General features: G+C 36.5%; 1 protein-coding gene across 3 annotated transcripts in view; it reads right to left on the bottom strand.

Moving 5' to 3' along the window:
- Nucleotides 1–14,926: 14,926 nt before the first annotated feature.
- VGLL3 (vestigial like family member 3) overlaps nt 14,927–23,273 on the bottom strand; it is a 58,585-nt gene continuing 50,238 nt past the window's right edge. For all 3 annotated transcript variants that reach the window (XM_040226951.1, XM_040226958.1, XM_040226966.1), the window contains exon 4: nt 14,927–23,024. In XM_040226951.1, the coding sequence (XP_040082885.1) occupies nt 22,981–23,024 (44 nt within the window). In that variant the 3' untranslated portion in view covers nt 14,927–22,980. The remainder of the gene's footprint in view (nt 23,025–23,273) is intronic.

The raw sequence follows: 23,273 nt of genomic DNA, 5'->3' as shown, positions 1-23,273 counted from the left end.
TAGATGGGAAACAGTGGAAACAGTGACAGACTTTATTTTGGGGGGCTCCAAAATCACTGCAGATGGTAACTGCAGGCATGAATTAAAAGATGCTTACTCCTTAGAAGAAAAGTTATGAACAATCTAGGCAGCATATTAAAAGGGAAAAACATTACTTTGCCAACAAAGGTCTGTCTACTCAAGGCTATGTTTTCTCAAGTAGTCACGTGTGGATGTGAGAGTTGGACTATAAAGAAAGCTGAGTGCGGATGAGTCAATGCTTTTGAACTGTGGTGTTGGAAAAGACTCTTGAGATTCCCTTGGACTGAAAGGAGATCCAAACAGTCCATCCTAAAGGTGATTAGTCCTGACTATTCATTGGGAGGACTGATGCTGAAGCCAAAACTCCAATACTTTGGCCACCTGATGTGAAGAACTGACTCATTTGAAATGACCCTGATCCTGGGAAAGATTGGAGGTGGGAGGAAAAGGGGACGACAGAGGATGAGGTGGTTGGATGGCATCACCTACTCAGTGGACATGAGTTTGAGCAAGCTCCGGGAGTTGATGGTGGACAGGGAGGCCTGGTGTCCTGCAGTCCATTGGGTTGCAAAGATTCGCACACAACTGTGTGACTGAACTGAACTAACTGAAGCATTTAACTTTGAAAAGTGAAGGAAAGAAGATTTGGTCAAATTAGTGATAAAGACAGTGTTATAGAAACTCAGAAACACAGTTGAGATAGGCCAAGGTGGATGAGGATGTTTTTAGGACAAAGGATTTGGATCCATTTAATTTGGTCTATCCCTCATGAGAGCTGGCACTGTGAGTAGGTGGTAGATTTTAGGTTCTTCCTGATGAAATGGCAAAAGACTATAGATAATTACATGAAATTTGAACACAAGAAATTAAATGGTTAGCAAATATTAATTGAGTCTGGGGTCTGAGGGCAAGATAGTGTAGTAGAGGATGTGAGCTCACCTTCTCCAACATAAACACCAAAATCACAACAAACGGCTGAACAACAACTGCACAAAAAAAGAAACGAGACTACTGGAAAAGATAGTAGGAGAAGCACATTCACAATACAATCAAATCCCATATCCAATGAGTGGATGACCCACAAATGGAAAATAATTATATCACAAAGGTTCTCCTATAGGAGTTCCAAGCTGCACGTCAGGCTCTCCAGGATGGAACTCTGGCATCAGAAGGAGGAGCCCCAAGAACATTTGGCTTTGAAGACCAACAGGGCTTAATCACAGGAACACCACAGGACTGGGGGAACAGAAATTCCACTCCGGGAGGGTGCAATGTCCTGTATGCACAGGGGGAAAAACAGTGACTTCATAGGAGACTGGGCCACATGTACCTGCTGGACCTAGAGAGTCTCCTGGGAAGGTGGAGAGGGCAACTGTGGCTCACTGAGGGGGCAAAGAAAACAATATCAAAGATCAGTGAAACTAAAAGCTGGTTCTTTGAAAAGATAAATAAAATTTGCAAACCATTTGCTAGACTCATCAAGGGAAAAAAAGGGAGAGGGCTCAAATCAAAATTACAAATGAAAAAGGAAATATAATGGATCATCAGATCAAAAATGAAAGTGAAAGTGTTAGTCACTCAGTTGTGTCCAACTCTGTGATGTCATGGACTGTAGCCTGCCAGGTTCCTGTATCCATGGGATTCTACAGGCAAGAATATTGGAGAGGATTCTCATTCCCTTCTCCAGGGGATCTTCTTGACCCAGGGACTGTGAACCCAGGTTTCCAGCATTGCAGGCAGATTCTTTACCATCTGAGTTCACCAGGGAATGATACAAACAACTATATGTCAATAAAATGGAAAACCTAGAAAAATGGACCAGTTCTTAGAAAGGTACAATCTCCCAAACCTGAACCAGCAAGAAATAGAAAACATAAGTGAAACTATGATTAAAAAACTCCCAACAAATACAAGTCCAGGACCAGATGTCTTCACAGGTAAATTCTATAAAACATTTAGAGAAAGGCTAACACCTATCCTTCTCAAACTATTCCAAAAATTGCAGAGGAAGAAACATTCCCAAGCTCATAGTGTGAGGCCACCACCACCCTGATACCAAAACTGAAGATAGCACAAAAAGCATATTACATGCCAATATCACTGATGAACATAGACCTCAAAATCCTTAACAAAATACTAGTGATCTGAATTCAACAATACTTTAAAAGAATCATACACCATGATCAAGTGGGATTTATCACAGAGATGCAAGGATTTTTCAATATTCACAAATCAATCAGTGTAATTCTCCACATCACAAACTGAAGAGTAAAAACCATTATGACCATTTCAATAGATGCAAAAAAAAATTTGATTAAAATAATTCAACACCCATTTTTAATTAAAACTTTCCAGAAAGTGGACATAGAGGGAAACTACTTCAATAAAATAAAGGCCGTATATGACAAACCCACAGCTAACATTGTACTCAAAGAGGAAAACCTTAAAGCATTTCCTCTAAGATCAGGAACAAGACTAAGATGGCCACTTTTGCCACTTTCATTCAAAATAGTTTTGGAAGTCCTAGCTATAGCAGTGAGAGAAGAAAAAAAGAAAAAGGAATCCCGATTGGAAAAGAAGCAGTAAATGAATTCAGTAAATTTACAGGATATAAAACTAACACAGAGAAATCTGTTACGTTTCTATACACTAACAACTAAAGATCAGAAAGAGAAATTAAGGAAACAATCCCATTGACCATCACATCAAAAAGAATAGAATACCTTGGAATAAGCCTACCTAACAAGGCAAAAGATTTGTATTTTGTGAACTATAAGACACTACTGAAAGAAATTGTAGCTGACACAAACAGATAGAAAGACATACCATGTTATTGGATTGGAAGAATCAATATTGTCAAAATGACTGTATGACCCAAGGTAATCTATAGATTCCACACAATTCCTATCAAATCACCAATGAATTTTTTTTTTGCACATTTAAAACAAAAGACAATCTTAAAGTTTGTATGGGAACACAAAAGACCCTGAACAGTCAAACTAATTCTGAGAAAGAGAAACAGCTGGGCCAATCACACTCCCTGACTTCACACAGTACTCTAAAGCTTCAGTAGTCAAAGCAGTATGGTACTAGCACAAAGAGAGACTTACAGATCATCGGAGTAACATATAAAGCCCAGAAATAAACCCACACACCTACAGTTAATAAATATATGACAAAGGAAGCAAGAATATACAATGGATAAAATATAGTCTCTTCAATAAGTGGTGTTGGGAAAACTGGACAGTTATGTATAAAAAATTGAAATTAGAACACTGTACAAACCATACATAAAAATAAACTTGAAATATCATAAAGGACTAAATGTAAGACCAGGTATTTTACAACTCTTAGGAGAAAACATATGCAGAACACTCTTTGACATAAATCCCAGCAATATCTTTTTGGATCCATTTCTGAAAGTAATGAAAAGAAAACCAAAAATAAACAAATGAGACTTTAAAGCTTTTGCACTGTATAGGAAACCATAAAAAAAATGAAAGGACAACCTACAGAATGGGAGAAAATATTTGCAAACAATGCTACTGACAAGGGATTCATCTCCAAATTTATAAACAGCTTATACCTGGTAGCTCAGACAGTAAAGAATCTACCTGCAATGCAGGAAATGCTGGGTTCGATCCTTGGGTTGGGAAGATCCTCTGGAGAAGGGAACGGCAACTCCCTCTTGTATTCTTGCCTGGAGAATTCCATGGACAGAGGAGCCTGGCAGGCTACATACCATGGGGTTGTAAAGAGCTAGATATGTATGACTAAGCAAATAACACTTTTACTTTTATTCAGCTCAATGCTCAAACAAAAAAAAACCCAATCAAAAAATGAGCATAAGACCTAAATAGACATTGCTACAAAGAAAGCTTACAGATGACCAAGAGGCACATGAAAAGACGCTCAGCATTGCTAATTAGAGAAATGCAAATCAAAACTGCAATGAAACATCACTTCACACCAGTGAGAATGGCTATCATCAAGAAGCCTACAACCAATAAATGCTAGAGAGGGTGTGGAGAAAAGGAAACCATTCTATACCACTGGTGGAAATGTAAATTAGTGCAGCTATTTTGGAAAATAGTGAGAAAATTCCTTAAGAAACTAAAAATAGAGTTGCTCTATGATCCAGCAATCTCACTCTTAGGCATATACCTGGAACAACACTTGGTTTGAAAGGATGCATGCACCCCGATGTTCACTGCAGTACTGTTTATAGTAGCTAAAATATGGAAGCAATGTAAATCTCTATCAACAGATGAATGGATAAAGAAGATGTGGTACATATATACAATGGAATATTACTCAGCCATCAAGAAGAGTTAAATAATGCCATTTGCAGAATGGATGGACCTGGAGATTATCATACTAAGTCAAGTAAATCAGACAGAGGAAAACAAATATATATTACTTATATGTGAGATCTTGAAAAAAGATAGAAATGAATTTATTTACAAAACAGAAATAAACCCAAATGCACAGAAAACAAGCTTATGGTTACCAAAGGGAAAGGGTGCATAGGGATAAATTAGGAGTTTGGCAGTTAACATATACACACCTCTATTAATAAAATAGATAACTAACAAGGACCTACTATACAGCACACAGAACTTTACTCAATACTCTGTAATAGCATATATAAAAAGAATGGACATATGTATATTTATAACTGAATCACTTTTCTGTACACCTGAAACTAACACATCATTGTAAATCAACTATAAACCAATATAAAATAAAAATCTAAGAAAGTGTTTACTGAAATTATATTATTAATTTTCCAGTGGAAGTCACAGGTGCCAACATGGATTGTTAAAATTAGGCTGACACACCACAAAGATCTTGTTTTTAAAACTCAATAGAACTAAATAAAGAGGGACAAATCATCTTTAGTGATTTATATATATAATGTTATTTATTGTGTTGTACATAATCACTTACAGGAACACTGCAAATTTTTTTTTGACTCTACATTCCTAGTTTCCAATCATTGAGTAAATCAATCCAGCACACTGAATGCATGGGATGAGCAAAAATTCTAATTGTACACAGGTTTGAACATTGGCTCCTTGAAGGACAAGCTGTGATAGAAATATGAATTCCAGAATGTAAAATTCCTAAGAGAATTTTGTCTCTCTTGCTTTATTCTCTTAAGATTACATAAACACCAATGGCATTTTGTTGCAAAGAGACTGGAATTTTTCTTTGTGTTGCTGTGTACGCATTGTCATTATTGAATTTTTATAGTTCAGCCTTCCATTAACTTCTGAAGAAGTTGACAAACTTTTCCAATTAGATTATTGTTTTCAAAACTTTTTGACTCCAGGAAAACATTAATGGTGATGTCTAACGAGGTTAGCATTATAGCTTTATATTTCTTATTTTTTTAATGCCTATAGAAACAGAGAACATTTAGAGATAGAAGGAGCCTTAGTGAACCAGTGAAGTTGCTCAGTTGTGTCCAACTCTTTGTGATCTTATGGACTATAGCCTACCAGGCTCCTTCATCCATGGAATTTTCCAGACAAGAGTACTGGAGTGGGTTGCCATTTCCTTTTCCAAGGGATCTTCCTGACCCAGGGATCGAACCCAGGTTTCCAACATTCAGGCAGATGCTTTACCATCTGAGCCACCAGGGAAACCCAGAAATCTTAGAGGTCACCTAGTTTTGTTTACCCTATTTCACTGATGAGAAATACTGCAAGGATATTTATCAATTTTTCCAGAAGTACATAAATTATTAGTGACAGAGCCAGGATGGGAATCCATTTTTTTCCAGATAATCTAAGAAAGCATTCTTTCACTAATGTTTCATTTGTTGACTATGCCAAAGCCTTTGACTGTGTGAATCACAACAAACTGTGGAAAGTTCTTCAAGAGATGGGAATACCAAACCACCTGACCTGTCTTCTGAGAAATCTGTAGGCAGGTCAAGAAGCAACAGTTGGAACTGGACATGGAACAACAGACTGGTTCCAAATCGGGAAAGGAGTATGTCAATGTTGTATATTGTCACCCTGCTTATTTTACTTATAAGCAGAGTACATCATGAGAAATATCGGGTTGGATAAAACATAAGCTGGAACCAAGATTGCCAAGAGAAATATCAATAACCTCAGATATGCAGATGACAGCACCCTTATGGCAGAAAGTGAAGAAGAACTAAAGAGCCTCTTAATGAAATTGAAAGAGGAGAGTGAAAAAGTTGGCTTAAAGCTCAACATTCAGAAAACGAAGATCATAGCATCTGGTCCCATAACTTCATGGCAAATAGATGGGGAAGCAATGGAAACAGTGACAGACTTTACTTTTGGGGCTCCAAAATCACTGCAGATGGTGAATGCAGCCATGAAATTAAAAGACACTTGCTCCTTGGAAGAAAAGCTATGACCAACCTAGACAGCATATTAAAAAGCAGAGACATTACTTTGCCAACAAAGGTCCATCTAGTCAAAACTATGGCTTTTCCAGTCATCACATATGAATGTAAGAATTGGACTGTAAAGAAAGCTGATCGCCGAAGAATTGATGTTTTTGAACTGTGGTGTTGGAGAAGACTCTTGAGAATCCCTTGGACCGCAAGGAGATCCAACCAGTCCATCCTAAAGGAAATCAGTCCTGAATATTCATTGGAAGGACTGATGCTGAAGTTAAAACTCCAATACTCCACCTGATGTAAAGAACTGACTCACTTAGAAAAGATCCTGATGCTGGGAAAGATTGAAGGTGGGAGGAGAAGGAAACGACAGAGGATGAGGTGGTTGGATGGTACCACTGACTTGATGGACATGAGTTTGAGTAAGCTTTGGGAGTTGGTAATGGACAAGGAAGCCTAGTGTGCTGAAGTCCATGGGTTCGCAAAGAGTCAAATATGTCTGAGTGACTGAACTGAACTGAACTGATAGTAAGACTTCACTGGAGATGGTGGAGCATGTGATATAGTTCTTCTTCATAATTATGAGTCAGTACAAACATCACAAACACTTATTTTCTATTTTTAAAGGTAACCCAAACTGGCTTGTCCAGGGGATAACTCATTCCTTACTGCCATCAGCTTCAGGTTATTTGCACACAAATTTCTTCAGTTCAGAGTCATCTTATAAACAGTTTTCTCCTTGTTTGCCTATGCTGAATTTCTTCCAAAAATTTTTAGCTTTTGCTTCTGCCTCCTTCTCTCAAACTGAAGCCTTTTTTAATCTTGGCTATTCAAGATGGAACTCTCTTATCATCTTTTTACTTTATAGTTTAGTGTAATACAACAAATAGGAACTGGAACTGTTAAAAACACAAATCCAAAACAGCCCAGAAATAAACCCAGGTATATATGGTCAATTAATACAATGAAGAAAAGACAGTCTCTTCAATAATTGGTATTGGGAAAACTGGACAACCACAGGTAAAATAAAATTAGAACATTCTCTAATACCATATATAAAAATAAACTCAAAATGGATAAAGTATCTAAATGTAAGACCAGAAACCATAAAACTCCTAGAGAAAAACTTATGCAGAACACTTTTTGACACAAATTGTAGCAATATTTTTTTTTGGATCTGTCTCCTAAAGCAAGGGAAATAAAAGCACAAATAAACAAATTGGGCCTAATTAAACTTAAAAGCTTTTACACAGCAAAGGAAACCAACAATGAAAGAAAAAGACAATCTATTGAATGGGGAGAAACTATTTGCAAATGATATGACTAATAAGTGGTTAATATCCAACATATGTAAGCAGGTCATAGAGCTCAACATCAAAACTCCAAAAAATACAATTTCAAAATGGGCAGAATACCCAAATAAACACTTTCCAAAGAGGAATTGCAGATGGCCAACAGGCACATGAAAAGGCTCAATATTCTTAATCATCAAGGAAACGCAAATCAAAATCACAATGGGATATCACCTCACACCTGTCAGAATGGCTGTCATCAAATGCCAAGTAAACGTTAGCGAGGATGTGGAGAAAAGGAACCCTTGTACACTGCTGGTAGGAATGTAAGTTAGTACAGACACTGTGGAAAATAGAATGGATGATTCTCAAAAACTAAAAAGGCAAGTATCATTTGACCCAGCAGTTCCACTCCTGGGTATATATCTGAACATAGCAACATTATATACGATTGTTAATTTGTGGAAGAAACGAAAGTGCCCATTAACAGATGACTGGTTAAAGAATATGTGGCAAATACATACAGTACTACAGTCATAAAAAAGAAAAGAATGAAGTGTTGCTCTCTGCAACAATAAGGATGGACTTGTAGGGTATTATGCTAAATGAAATTAGTCAGACATAGAAAAATATTATATGGTATCACTTATATGTGGAATCAAAAAAAAATTAGTAAACATAACAAAAAGGAAAAGAGTCATAGAGAACAAACTAGTGGCTACCAGTGTGGAGAAGTGGATAGGGCTATTAAGTAGGGGATTAAGAAGTAAAAATGATTATGTATAAAATAAACTACAAGGATATATTATACAACATGGGGAATATAGCCAATATTTTATAAAAGCTATAAATGAAATATAACCTTTAAAACTGTATATCACAATATTCTACATCTGAACATAGTATTTTACATCAACTATACTTCAGTTTTTAAAAAAAGTAATTGAAAACCACCTTGCTAGTCAGGAACAGGAGAGGCAGAGAATTAAATGTTTGCCGATCCTCAGTCAATGGCATTTCAGGAGGAAAAGCAGACAGCCTCTGACCCGGGACAGGGCATTTACCTGTGAGCCTCCCATTTACCCCGGCATCTCCCCCTCCATGGATTGTGGTCTCAGGCAAGGCTGTGTTGAGGAGTCACATCTACGTCTTGAGAACATACCTTCAAAAGCATCAGCACAATGCCTTCACCTGCTCCCACCGCATCCAGAAATGGGAGGACCCTGAAATGCTGAAGATGCCAGTTTTTCCAGCTTTTTGTCTCAGACGAAATTCAGGAACAAGGAGCTCCTACAGGAAAACCAAACTGTGATTTGCTTTCTTTCCTGTTTGCACATCCTCTCCCCTCCCACAGACACCTAACATTTCAGCTCCAACATGAAGTATGTGGGCTGCACTGACCTGTCCCTTCCAAATGCATGCAGAGCAGATACTGTCACCCCCAACTTGGACCAAAGGCTGGATGCAACTCACAGATCTACCCAGTAGCCTCCATGCTTAACCCTGGCCTCACAGTCTAGAATCACTCTAAATCACATAATTAAATTATGTGATTTAATTAATCATGTAATTAAAATAGCATTGATGCTTCCACCCAGATCAATCAACAGACTCTGAGCGGGGAGGGCACAAGTGATGGTATTTCTCAAACCTGTGATCCTAGCGGGAAACTAATGGGAACCACGTAACAGCATTTCTTCTGAAGCTGCTTTAAAGTGTATGAAAATCTCTTGAGGATCAGGGCCTCCCTCTAAGAAGTTATGATTCTGTAAGTTTGCAGAATCATGGGCAGGGCCCATGAAATGTCATCTTTAACAAGTGTGGTGTTGTTGCTACTGCTGCTCCTGCAGGCTCATTCTCAGTAGCACTGAGCTTGAGATGCCCCACACAGCACACCTGAGTCCTCTGTGTAGTGTGAAGGTTGGGGAAGGAAGCATCCAGAACCTCAGGCGCCACTGGGCCAATTCCCAGTGTCAGAGCTCATCCTGGAATTGGCGGTGCTATGTTGCCTGGAACACATGCTGCAGCCATGGAAAGAACCATATGGTGGCTTCAGAGTGGTGTAAAGGGCCCCCTCAGAATTCTACTTGAAGCTACAGTTTGTCCTCGAGTCTAGTATCTGGTCTCTGAGAGACGAGCCATGGTGTGAACACCTGTCCACAAGTGAGGAGAACATCCTGTCCAAGGCACGAAGGTGTTTCCATCACAGCTTACCTCAGAATAAGTCAAAGACAGCAGTTGAGGATGGGTTAGCATCTTGTGATGGGAATGGAAAGAAAAGTCTTTGAAAAGGAAGCCATGAATTATTTAATGATACACAAAGGAAGTCGTGATGCATGATAAGTAATGAAGGAGATCACAATAACTGAAAAGAATGCAAAGCCACACACCAATAGTCTTTTGAGGATGACATGTGGGGGACTTGTTGAAGTGGCATGTACAGACAGATGTGCCTTGAAGCTAAAGAAGCTAAAGCTTCAGGGGCCACTCCAATGACTTCGGATGGATCCCAGCATTTATGTTGACATGTTTTTGCAATTTTTCCAAAAATGAGCTATTTTAACCACAATTTTTTCAGAATGCTTTCTTTTTTCTAAACTCAATGTCCCTATTACACTTTCCCTGAATGGGGTAGTGGGAATTAAGCTAAGTGAAAATTGAGTTGGTAGATATACACAGTTTGGATTTAAACTGAATAGTATATATTGGTAGTATTCTCAAACACTTCAAGGGAAAGATAAATAACCATGCCCTAATGCATCAGTATTCTTGCCTGGATAATGCCATGGACAGAAGAGCTGTCTATGGGGGCAGGCTACAGTTCATGGGGTCACAAGAGTCAGACATGACTCAGCGACTAAAGAGAGATAGAGAGAATGTATCAGTGGTTCCTAGGAATACTTCAGCCTCTCACTGTGCTGTTTCTAGGTGCTGAGAGCTTATCACTCTATGAACAGGGCCTATGAAGTTTCTACTACCAAGTACAAGAAGGCACTGGAAAAGGAACATTTTTGAAATGTAGCAATTGGCTAGCTGTTTGAAGAGTAGCATGCTATACCATGCTTGTGTCTTAAGTGAAAGTAAAAGATCCAGCCCAGGTCTCTTGCATTGCAGGCAGACTCTTTACTGTCTGAGCTACCAGGGAAGCCACTTGAGTCTTAAGCAGTTATTAATAAAAATTTTCACCATCTTTCTAAGTTTTGTGTTTATGGTATTTATCAGTTTTTCAAAATCTATTAGTTGTATTTTCTCATTCTAAATATTCACTTTCATACGTAATTTAGCATCATTTTGTATTTTCTTTAAGGAGCCCCTCTAACCCCCCACTTTTATGTTTCAGGCCCCACAGATTATAAATCAGTCCTTAGGTGAATAATTTTCCAAGATAATTCTTCTGGGTTTCAGCACAGCCTGATCCTGGCTCATTCCAGGAGCCAGAACTGAGCAAGGTGGAGGCAGGAAAGAGCTATTATGAGCAACCAAAGAAATCAAAACAGGCAAAAGCCTCTTCTGAGAAGTGCAATAAAAAGATCAACATCAGAGACTGTTGACAAGTCTAAGGGCATCATCATGGTGCCAGGAAACAGAGGTTCAGAAGTTTCACAGGCCCAGGTGTACTGCAGAGAGTAATGAGCAGTGGTTGCACCAAAGAACATTTCCATGAAAGAGCTGACATTTCTAAGACTTGTTTTTATGAATGTGCACTGCCTAATAGGAGAGTAGTTTGGCTTATTTCAAAGTCAGTACACACGCTATGTTCACTGACAATTGTCAAAGGGAAAATATTTAACACACACGTACTTCAAGACCACAGCCCCTAGGGATTGAAATCAGTACTTTGTTTTACTCGTATTAGTATTTTTAGTATATATAGTTGAAAAATATGCTGTACACATATACATACTCAAGTTCTTGGGTTCTGGGAGAGGGATATTTCTTCTGTTCTGTTTTTATGGGATTTGGAGGAGGGCGAAAACAGGAATTAATTCCCTCTTGCACAAGTTTATGATAATCTGATTTCTGATGCGAAATTTGACTAGACTTTCGATTATTCATCATAGTGTCTCAGTCATGAAATTAGCTGTGCAGTAATTTAGTTCAGGGAGCACAGCTAGTTTGCAATATAAGCTGTTTAGAAGCCAAGCATCCCATCACCCAGAGTAGCGTGTTTATACTCATTCTTATATTTTGCATGTGAACAAGAGCAAACAGCAGGCACCCAATTTTAATCTTTTGGTGGATTGAGAAGCAAACCAGTTCAGTGGGAAAGATGTAAGTTTTGTAAGTATACAGACAGAGGATACAATCCTAATTTTGCTTTGGAAAGTGATCTAAAATCTCTACAACTCAGCTTTTTCCTCTGTAATGTGGGAACTAAAAACCCACCTTGGGAAGTTGTGTGAGAATTCAGTGGGGTGACTGTTGTAAATGTCCTTGTTACAAGTGCCTAGTAAATTACTTCCATTTGTAACTGATACAGGAAATCATACCCCTCTGAGAAGTCTGTATTAGGCATTTATACATTATCTCATTTAACCCACATGTCTACTTTACAAAGTAGGGGTTAATATTTTTTTAAACTAATGAGGAAGAGTACTTTCCACATTTCAAACAACTAACAATTAGAGAGTAAAAAAGATCAAAACCAAATCTTGTACTTTCTTAGCTTTCTAACAGAGAATCTGCAAGTTAAGATACTGTGTATTTTTAAATGATTTATTTTACCACCATTACTTCTGACCCAACACACACTCAGGTTATGAGAAATGAGAATACAGCATAAACATAACCTGAATTATTTTAAACAATCAGGATTAAAATGTAACACTGATTCCTTCAGCACAGTGAATGAGAGCTCATCCCTAAAGAGATTAGGGAGTTGACATCTTCAGATGAAAACTATGACAAGATGTCAGCAGAAAAAAGTTATAATTCTTCTAACCCATTAGTCACTATTTTACTGAGACTTGAGGTTGACCTAAGTAGAAAAATAATCAGTGTCCTTCAGACCAGAAGAATATGTTGAGTGAATTGATTCTGTATTCCCAAATTACAAATAGTGCTCCACAATTGCAACATCTGCTGGAACTCTATTTGGCTCCTGAAAGCCACATTACTCTCACTCTTTTAAAGAACTTAGCTATTTCTGGACAATTTTAGTTCCTCCTACTGTCTCTTTTATTCCAGTTGGCTAAGAGATGATTAAAATATGTTCACAACAAATACATTTAGATGTGACAATAGCAAAAACATTGGGGCAGTGTGTTGTTCTAAGATTCTATTTGAGGGAATTGAATCCTGACTTTTACTTGTGGCCAAGTGCCCTTAGGCTCAAGTACTCAGATTAGAGAAAAATAAGATTATAAGAAATCCATAGTGTTTACCTGGTATTAAACTATTTACATACTTTATTTTCATGACTGTATGAAGTAGTTACTTTAAATATCTTCATCTTACAGGTGAACAGAGAGACTTTCTTAAAAAGGCTGAGGAAATTGTTCAAGGATATATAGCTCCTAACCAGCATCACTAAAACTCAAATCCCCATTTAAAAAATATTGCTAACAGCCTCACAAATAATGCTGTCTACATGTTGCTATTTGTGAAAAATCTTTGAGATAAATTCACGTAATGGTCAATGTACATAGAGGGCTTTTAGTAAATATCACTTCCTGTCTGTTTGTATCTACTTTTAGTTTTCTCAAAGCAGTTTGCATATTTCATTTCATTTGATCTTCAACGGACAGCAAAACTGGAAATTTGGGACTCAGTAGTATCAACACATTTCTCATGGAACTGGTCCTAGGAATCCAGGGTTTCTCCTTTTACATCTGTCACCTTTTCTCCTCTCCAAACCTGTCAAAATCCTGTAAGAAGTGACTTTCATTTTTAACTTCTGTTGAGCCCTCCCTCCCTCCCTGTTAAGGCTTTGGACTGAAAGGCATATGCTTATTTTCACAAATGGATGAGCGCCTTGATATTGTAGAACTTGATAATGCACACTTAAGTGATTACACTGATCTTTGGAATCTTCACGGCAGGAAGGCCACTCTCAACAGGACTTTCCCTCCCTGGGCAATGATGAGCCTTAATGGAATCTGGCCTGCAGAGTGCCTGGGCTGTGTGTGGGGCTGATGTCAGAGCAAGTGCAAGCAAGTTCTCTGAAACTCAACCTTTACAACATAGTACAAGTCACACATTCCTTCAAGGCACCACCCGCCTTTTCCAGTGGGAATCTACTGAAATAACTCTCTTGGAAGCAGTGTGCAGGGATGGGGGAAGGGTGTTAAGTGTGTTTTAAGAGGAGGTAGTGGATGAGTGAGTGGGTGAAGACAAAAGGGGGATATGGCAAGTAAAGATGGAAAAAAATAACTACTGCCACCAAAATATTCTGCTCAAGGATAAGGGAGTACACCATACAGCTGTAGGCACTCATCAGTATATTTTGCATATTTACATATACAAAGTATTTCCAAACAGCCTTGTGTTTGTTTTAAAATCCCACACAGAGATGTCTGGTAAAGCTGTCACTGTGCAAAACTTATTTCCTTGGTGATATTTTCAAAACTGCTTTCAAATTTATGTATATACAACATAAGAAACCAAACAGGCATTGTCATTACCCACATTATAGAGAAAGTTCAATTTGTTCATTTACCCATCAGATAACATTCAGTGTGAAACATCCGTGTTCTAAAGCAGAGAAAGCACCTGGTTGGTTGAAGCCAATTTTTTATTATTACTTTTGTTTCAATACAAAATGAAACACAAAGATCACCCAGTGATCCTTGGTTAGTCCTGAAACCAAGAAAGTGTGATTTTCCTCCTTACTGTTTACTCTCATTCTTGATTTAGGGATTGTGTTTTGTAAGAAAAATGATAACACTGAACGGATTTCTCATATAGCCGCCTTTCTTTTCTTTTGAACCATAAATCTCCTGAAAACCACACATAGCCCATTTGAAAAAGATTAGGGAACTTCTAGCAGAGGAATGGGCTAGTTGAAAGTTGTATTTTCTTTTTAGCAAGATCCACAAGAAAAGGATAGAGTGTCGTGCTTAAAAGGGAACAGATTTTGTATTTTTTGGCAAGATATTAAATCCTCTGTGGCTATATTTGGCTCCCTACAAATAGTCTCTTGTACAAGTGCAAAGCAAAGATCAATGCTGGTGTTCTTCATTCAGCCACAGCCAAACTTGGTATGGAAAGTAAAACAGTGGGGCTTAAGTGTTGTTTTGAAGAGATTCTAGTTCATTTATTGATCAACAGCATTCCAGAATCTAGGTTCCCACTTTACACATTAAATGTATCAAAACATATTTGCTTTCCATAACAGTTTTTCCACTGCTTAACTGATAACAGATGGAAGGATTCAATCTGGACAGGAATGTAAAAGCTTTACCACGTCAATGTAGTCATATATGGATAGTTAGTCAAATGAGTATAAACAGGTCAAATAAGATGCTTGGAGACTTAGGACATCACAGGATGGGCATAGATTCCCAAAAAAGGAAGCAAAACAATTAAATGGTAGATGATTGTCCCCAGAGAAAACACACTTCAGCTAGGAAGAATCTGCACCAGATGTCCTGGTCTCCACCCCCCTGAGTGCCTCTCTGACATAAACACAATATAACCCTTTGGATTCCAAGGCACTATAAGAACCACATAAATATTTGAAATAACAAGAATTTCCTTTATATGCAATTATTTAAGTGAATGTAGATGAATCCTGACACAGATGACCACTGTAAACATGAAACACGCCTTGCTATTTACAGTGATACATTAAACCCTCTTAGATGAAAAGGCTGATAACCATTAACTGAAATCCAATAGTAACTGTGGTAGGTTGAATAACACCCTCAAAATGTTCACTTCCTAACCCCTAGAACCTGTGAATATGTTACCTCACATCTAAGGACTTTTGTTAAAATGAAGAACTTGAGATGGAGAGATTATTCTAGATTATCCAGGCAGGGCCAATGCAATTACAAAGGTCCTTAAATTTGTAAAAGGGAAGCAAAAGAGAGGGTCAGAGTGATACCATATGACAAGGACTTGACTAGTGGTTCTTGGCATTGAAGATGGAAGAAAGAGGCCATGAGCTAAGGACTCTGGAAACATCAAAGAAATAGTTCTCCCCAAAAGAACACAGCTGACATCTTGCTTCTAGCCCACTGAGGCCAGTACTGGATATTGGACTTAGAGCCACCAGATAAATCTGTGTTGCTTTAGCCATTAAGATTGTGGTAACTTTTTACAGTAACCACAGAAAACCCTTTACCCTTGTCTAGTCTGAATATGGCAGACAGTTAAGAAGACTGTGTCACATTATTTTCACTAGTGATGATGAATGTCTACTAATTGAAATACTGATCTCCAAGCTTTGCATTTACACATCAGAAATTTATTTAACAAAAAAATAGAGGGCCCATGTAGGGAACCTCTGCTACTGCTGCTAAGTCGCTTCAGTCGTGTCCGACTCTATGCGACCCCATAGATGGCAGCCTATCAGGCTCCCCGTCCCTGGGACTCTCCAGGCAAGAACACTGGAGTGGGTTGCCATTTCCTTCTCCAAGGGAACCTCTAGCTTCCTTTAAAAATATAAAGTCTTAGACTTCTCCTTTCCAGGAGTATTTCTTCAATGTCAATGAATTGTCAGGAGAGTTTTCCACAGGACTTACAGCAAGTTCCACATTAACAAATGCAAAAGCAAAACAACAAAGTACACCTCTGCTAAAGAGTTAATTGATAACTTCAGAAGCATTGTATTAAAAAGTTCCCAAGCCTGTTATTCTGTAATTGATATAGCCCATTTCACTTCCTGTTCTATTATAACCCTTGTTTTGTAACCATACAATTCTCACTACAACACATAAATCCCTTGACTATAAAATTAACCCATTAAAAAAAAAAAACACCACCTAAAGGTGTTTTAATTTCTAAAGATACTGGTAAGTTGCTTAACTGAATAAGAAAAAAACAGAGGGCTTTAGTTAATTGTCAAAAATGTGGACAAAACCAAATTGCTACATTAAAATATAAGAATTGAGTTCACATTATTTATTGAACTGAAGGTGACACTTGTTTTAACTACAAAGTCCTCCATTATTTTATATCATCAACACATAGTTATGAGACCTATTTGAAGAGTGAATAGAAATACAAAAATGTCTCTTCCTCCATCCTGATGAAAAACAACAGACATATATATATATGTGTATATATATATATGATTTTATAGTTAGCTTGTGAAGCTAAAATCTTATGAGTTACATATACTTTCTAAATTAAGAATAACAATAGAGCTAAGATTAATTTCTCTTTCTGGGCATGTAAAATGAAGATAGCATAAAATTGCTCATCAAACTAATAAATCTGGAATTTTTTTTAATTTAAGGATTCTAAGATAACATTTCTATTATGTTTTCAGTTCACTTAATCAAGTGACAAATATAAAGCTCATTGTACTATGTATTTTTACAAACGCTTTCACCTGATCTAAATTTATGTGATAAAAACAGTCTATGTTTTCCTTTTCAATATATGAACTTTAAAGTGATACAAAGAATTCACATGAAAACCCTTCCCTAAATTGTGTATCCAAAAACATGTATGGAATAGTGATTTTAAATCAGATATCGTATCTAAGATTATAAACAGTCTAAAAAATTAAATCAAGTGTGTAAATAATCATTAATTTTTGCCCTAGTTATAGCAAAGAAAAAAATGTACAGCTCTATCAATATAAAAAGATATCACAGAAGAGTTCACATCTTATACATATACCAAACAACTAATTAAAGAATATTGTATTCTAAAAGAATTATTCTTAGGTCAAAATTTAGTAGTCCAGAAATTGTTAACAAGGAAGCTAACTGATGATGACCTGTCATTTTCTAGAAGGTGTGACTGTTTATTTACACAAGAGAATTGGTACATTTTACTTACCATTTCTTAAAATTTTAAAAGAAGATTTGGATAATTGAATTGGATCAAATCAATTTGCAGTTTCCAGAGAACACTAGTTTGATCAATTATTTGAAACCATAAAAATATTTTTCAAACAAGCACATACAATGGACAATAAAAGAAATGACAGAATTAAGATATTTTAATTATGACTATTTCTATACTTTGGAAAAGTGTACAGAGGGAAATTCCCAGAGAGCACTAAAAAGAGAAAAACCTACTAAAAAATTCTGAAAGTCTGTTCTGTGCCCAATCTCTAAGATCAAGTCACCAATTAATTAACATTGAGGGACTATTAGGATGTGAGGTTCTTTTGTGGACCTCACCTTTTCCCCACTTTCTAGAGCCTTCCATTTGTGCACAGTTTACATATTCTTATTCAATATACATTATTTTTCTAATTATATTGAAGTATATTTGATTTACAGTGTTGTGTTAATTTTTTCAATACAGTGGTACAGCAAAGTGACTCACTTCATATATACATATACACACACACACATATATATGTATATACCCTTTTCATGTTCTTTTCCATTATGATTTATCACAGGATATTGAATACAGTTCCCTGTGCTACACAGTAGGACCTTGTTGTTTATCAGTCCTAAATATACTAGTTTCCATCTACTAATCCCAAGCTCCTAATCCTTCCTTCCCTCACCTCACCTCCCCATTGACAACCAGAAGTCTGCTCTCTATGTCTTTGAGACTATTTCTTCAACATATACCAGTAAACCAAATTTTTACCCTGATTCTTCTAATATGACTTGAATATTAGTTTTAATCTTCAATAACAAAGGGTTCTTGGGCCATGTTTTTAGAGAATATATTTTAATTTCTCTCTCAAAATCCACCTTAAATCTTTTGAAAGATATGACTTTTATTCTGGAGGAGGAAAAAATAAAACAACTGAGTCTTTAAGATCCAGTAAATTAAAATTGGCAGGCTGATTTCAGTCTTGGTATCATAGTTTTAGCTTTTCCACTGTCCTATCTGCTGTGAAGATGCTCAATCACAAGAATTCTAATGGCCATCGATACCTCCCTTGTAACCACAAGGGCTCACTCAAGTGAACGCTTTCCATCTTCAACAACTGACACAGTGTCAACATCTGCTTCCAATGAAGTTGTTTCTTTTTTCTCAAGTCAAATAAATCTGCTGACTGAGACTGTAAAGAGGTTGTTTTTTTTTTTTCCTCCTCTTTTCATGCGGAAAAATTTTTTTCCACCATATTTTGCAATTTTTCCTCCAAGTTAGAAAAACGGATAACTTCAAAGGAGATGTTTTTAATCTAGGTGCTAAGAAAGCCCAAAATATAATAAAAAAAAAAAAACTTTGGTAATTTCATGAAAATGTCACTTTCATTTTGGAGACAATAATCACAGGGTTCTGGATGAATATAAGTCTGAAATTAAGAAAACTCAAGAGTTGCACCTACATACCACTAAGAAGTTAATTTATTTTCTTTCATAAACAGCACATTAAAGTATCAGAAATAATTAAGAAACTTACATTTTATTGTCAACATCTAGTAGAAGACAAAGATTCTCTTGCAACAATTTCTTACATTAAAGCACAGCTGTATATCAATTTGCTATAGATATGGGTGTGTAAAGAAAAGGGACACTTGGGAGCTCAATTTGATCATTTACTTACTCAACTGACAGATACTTGAGGAATCTGTCATTAACTGAATGTCTACTATGAGCCATATTATTGAGTGTATATATATGTGTGTGTGTGTATGTGTGTAATATAATTTCCAAACTTCCTAGCCTGCCAGTTAGGTATTATTATCCTACTTTACTCATGAGATAAATAAATGAAGCCCCAAAACACACATCTAATTGTGGCTAAGCCAGAATTCAGAAAATGACCTAATGTCCAAGTCAATTTTTGTTCCCTGATTTATTGCTTCTCTATTCATCCTCCAGTCAGAATTGTAACATAAATACTGTCCTTTTCTACTGCTTAGTGTCACTGACTCATCTTCTTAATTTGGCATATATTATGTAACCAACGGCTACTCAGTAAGGGACAGAATGCAGTTTCTTAAAATATAGTATCTGATTGCTATTTGCATAATAAATAAGGAGCTTCATAAGGGCACATTTTATGCCAGTGCCTGGAATTGTGTTTTTTTTTTTTAAAGGTTGTTACAACATGAAAGAAATTAATTCCTCAGTTACTTGCAATCCACTTGTTTTCATGGCAAAATGTAGAGCAATCCCCATTATTTTTTGCTTAAAATAGTAATGCACATAACTTTAAGAGGAAAGAGAGGGGACAAAAATTAAAGGGGAAAGTTAAGAAGGGACTGTTAACCTTATTAAGATGAAACATTGATTTTTAAACATTTAGAGATGCTTTTCAATTAAACAGTGAGGAACCAAATAACCTGTTAGGATCTAACTAGTCACTATTTTATTGTTCCTCAGATAATGATAGTTTAGTGGTCGAAGCATAGATTAGATGGAAAATCAATGAGATAATTTCCTAGGGTCTAGCTCACAGATCTTTAGAAAGCCTGAATAAAGACTAATTTGTAAAATAACCAAAAGGGGAGTGTTTCCAAATGAAACTGAAGAGGGAAATGGTAGCCCTCAATAACACAGTCCGGAAACCTCCAAGATTACTGTATCTTTTTGGTGGGAGAAAATCCATCCAACGAATGATAGCATTTTAAGCTTAAACTCAGACTATCATACTAAATTATAACTCATCCCTTGTATGACATTCCGTGGTTATGGTACTATAATGGTAGCAAAGGCATGCCAATCACAGAGACACACCCATTTTTCTTTGACTTAGATTTTGATCCACTTCTTGTATATGCAAGGATCCAGTCTTTGCAAAGTGCCAACACCACCTGGGCCTGTTTTCAATGCGGAATCTTATTCACAAATCTCTCCTGTGTACAGCAGAATTTAGGCCCCTAACTTTTCTTGGGTCCTCAGAGCCGAGGAATATTTTACAAGATAGCTACCAGGAGTGACACAGGGCACAGTGTCACCCTAAATTTAGGGTGAAGCTATCTGTCAGCTCTCTCTCCTTCAACTCAATTCACTAGAGAGTAAAGAAAGAAGCAGAGAGTTGATATATTTCTTCTCAAAATTGGGAAAATCCAATTGAGTGATCTGAATAAACTGGAATACCACACAATTCTAAGAGAAACTGCACAGTTACCAGGTTCCAAGGGAAGAAGAGAAAAATAAATCATCCCCACTGAGCCATCCCATGGGAGCTGCTGAACACTGGCCTTTGAGAATTCAGGAGGATACAAAATAAAACCAGTTTTAAAGATGCATTAAACCTTGTGCTGCACAGATAAAGGCAGAGTACAAATAACTATATCAAATTAAACTGCAGATCAAAATGTCGATAATTTAATCGAGCCACTCCCTAGAAATGTAAGTTCATATCATTAGTAAATCATTAGTAAGTGGACGATTCCTTAAGTTTGGACCTCACATTAGGTAAACGTGTATACCCTGTTAAACGGAGTCTGGTTAAGAAGAAATATAGGATGAAAATACAAGAGAGGGCATAAATTTATAACTAATAAGATGCACCCACCAGGAAAGAAGACTATGGCACAATAGGGAAATATTTGAAAATGACCTGTGAGAATTTTGCCTAGCTATGCAGACTGTGTTATTCTTATAGCGAACATGTTCATAGATATAAGTTATTCTATTTAAGATGGAAAATGACATTTCACTAAACATTTAATTTCACATGGACGAGGACAGGGATGGGAAAAATTTGAGAAACATTGTTAACAAACTAAAACATCTATGTAACACTAATTTTTTAACATGACCCAACTCTGGAAGCATCTGAAAGAATGGACTTTATATTGAAAGTTCTTAAAATATCAATAACTACTATTTGATAACCTTAATGTTTTCCTAATTGTATTTTAATGATTATCCCAACTTTTTCTTATTTAGATCCTGAGGGACATGTCAAGTTGAATCCTGAGTCCCCAGCAATAAATTTCAAACAATAAATTGCTAATTTATTAAATTAATTTCAGTAATTATAGTATAAAAATTTATCTTACCCCAATTTTTTTCTTAAAAAGAATCAGATCAATTAAAACCAGAATTAAACAAATAAGACTCACCAAAACCTGTTTAAAACGATACACATGCAATACATTATCCTTCAACTTATAATGATGGATAAACTCTCAGAAATAGCCACTGAGTGAAAGGGTTTGTCATGTGTCTAGTACTTTCCCAAATAGAATCCTTTCAAACTACCTTCAGGAAAAACTCACTTAAAATATGACTAAAATTGTCATAAATGAATAATTACAAACAAGAAAAATAAGTCACTGGCACTCAAAGATAGCATGGTTAATTTTTTTTTTCCAGTAGTTAGTTGTAAATTCTGGTTCCATTTTATCAAAGTTGGATGGACTACAAAGATAATTATATACTTCAGGCAAACTCTCCATCTGATTCAAAGTTTATGAAAACTTTCTTGGTCAACCTCCAAGAAATCTTTGGGAGAAATCAAAGTAATGAATAGCTTTTCTTTAGCGTGATCATTAAAAAACTTCCTTTTCAAGCTACACATGTAACTCAGAGCTAAATAAGCTATCATGGAACTAACTCTTCACTGAGACTTAATGTAAAACAATACTATATTGGCTTGGCTATGGTGCTACTTTTGCAAAAAGGAGAAAGTATCAAACATTTGAGGTAACTTAGAGCACAGAACATATCACAGACATCTTAGAGACAAGCATTTTAAACACTTTAGCCAGTGCTTCTCTGAGAGCAAGTTCTTTAAACAGAACTTAACAATTTTTACAATATTAAAAAAAAATCCCTCAAAAATAGCCCATCAATGCTAAATCAAACTTCCTGTATTTTTACAAAAATAGAACATAGAAATACAAAATTGTGTTCCTGAAAGAATGAACATTTTCTTTGTGGTTCATCTTTTCCTGACAAGGTAGCTTGTTCAAAAAGAAGGAAAAAAAAAAAAAAGTCAAACCAAAAATTAAACCATGTATTGATAAAAGCAAGACAAAAAGAAAAAGAGAGAGAGTTGCACAGTTGGCAAAGGCTCAGATGAGGGAAAGAAATAAACAAAAATGCTTTTCTTCAATGTCTAGGACTCATTCTGCTTTCCCAAGAAAAGGCTCCAAACCAAAGTCAGCTGGAGAGCACTTCCTCTTTTCCTTCCACATCTAATATGTCCCACTGCAGAGTGACAGTCCCTGGCAGCATCTTTTCCCAGTGGGACCATGGATTCATGCTCCAATTTAACTTGATAATACTGTGTGTTTCAGTACCACGGTGATTCCTTGCCCTTGTCTTGATGCTGTAGACCTAGAAAAGGTGTGAGAAATAGAAAAGTATCAATATGTGTCGCACTTGAGAATGGGCATTTTCTACAATGCACTAGATACAGAAACCAAAGTGACAACTGAGCTCACAAGTTTCAAAAAGCCAACCAAAAATTGTAGACTGGAGCAGTGCTATTAGCACAGTACACATTCTTTACTGTGGCTTTTATCTTACTAGAGTAGGTATGACTAATAAATAATATAAATGAAGCTTTCTTATTTCTAATCTCAA

This window comes from Oryx dammah, unplaced genomic scaffold (genome assembly GCF_014754425.2).
Source record: "Oryx dammah isolate SB20612 unplaced genomic scaffold, SCBI_Odam_1.1 HiC_scaffold_2, whole genome shotgun sequence".
NCBI classification, from domain to species: domain Eukaryota; kingdom Metazoa; phylum Chordata; class Mammalia; order Artiodactyla; family Bovidae; genus Oryx; species Oryx dammah.
The sequence above is the reverse complement of the archived record's forward strand: the minus strand, read 5'-3'. Positions and strand labels throughout refer to the sequence as shown.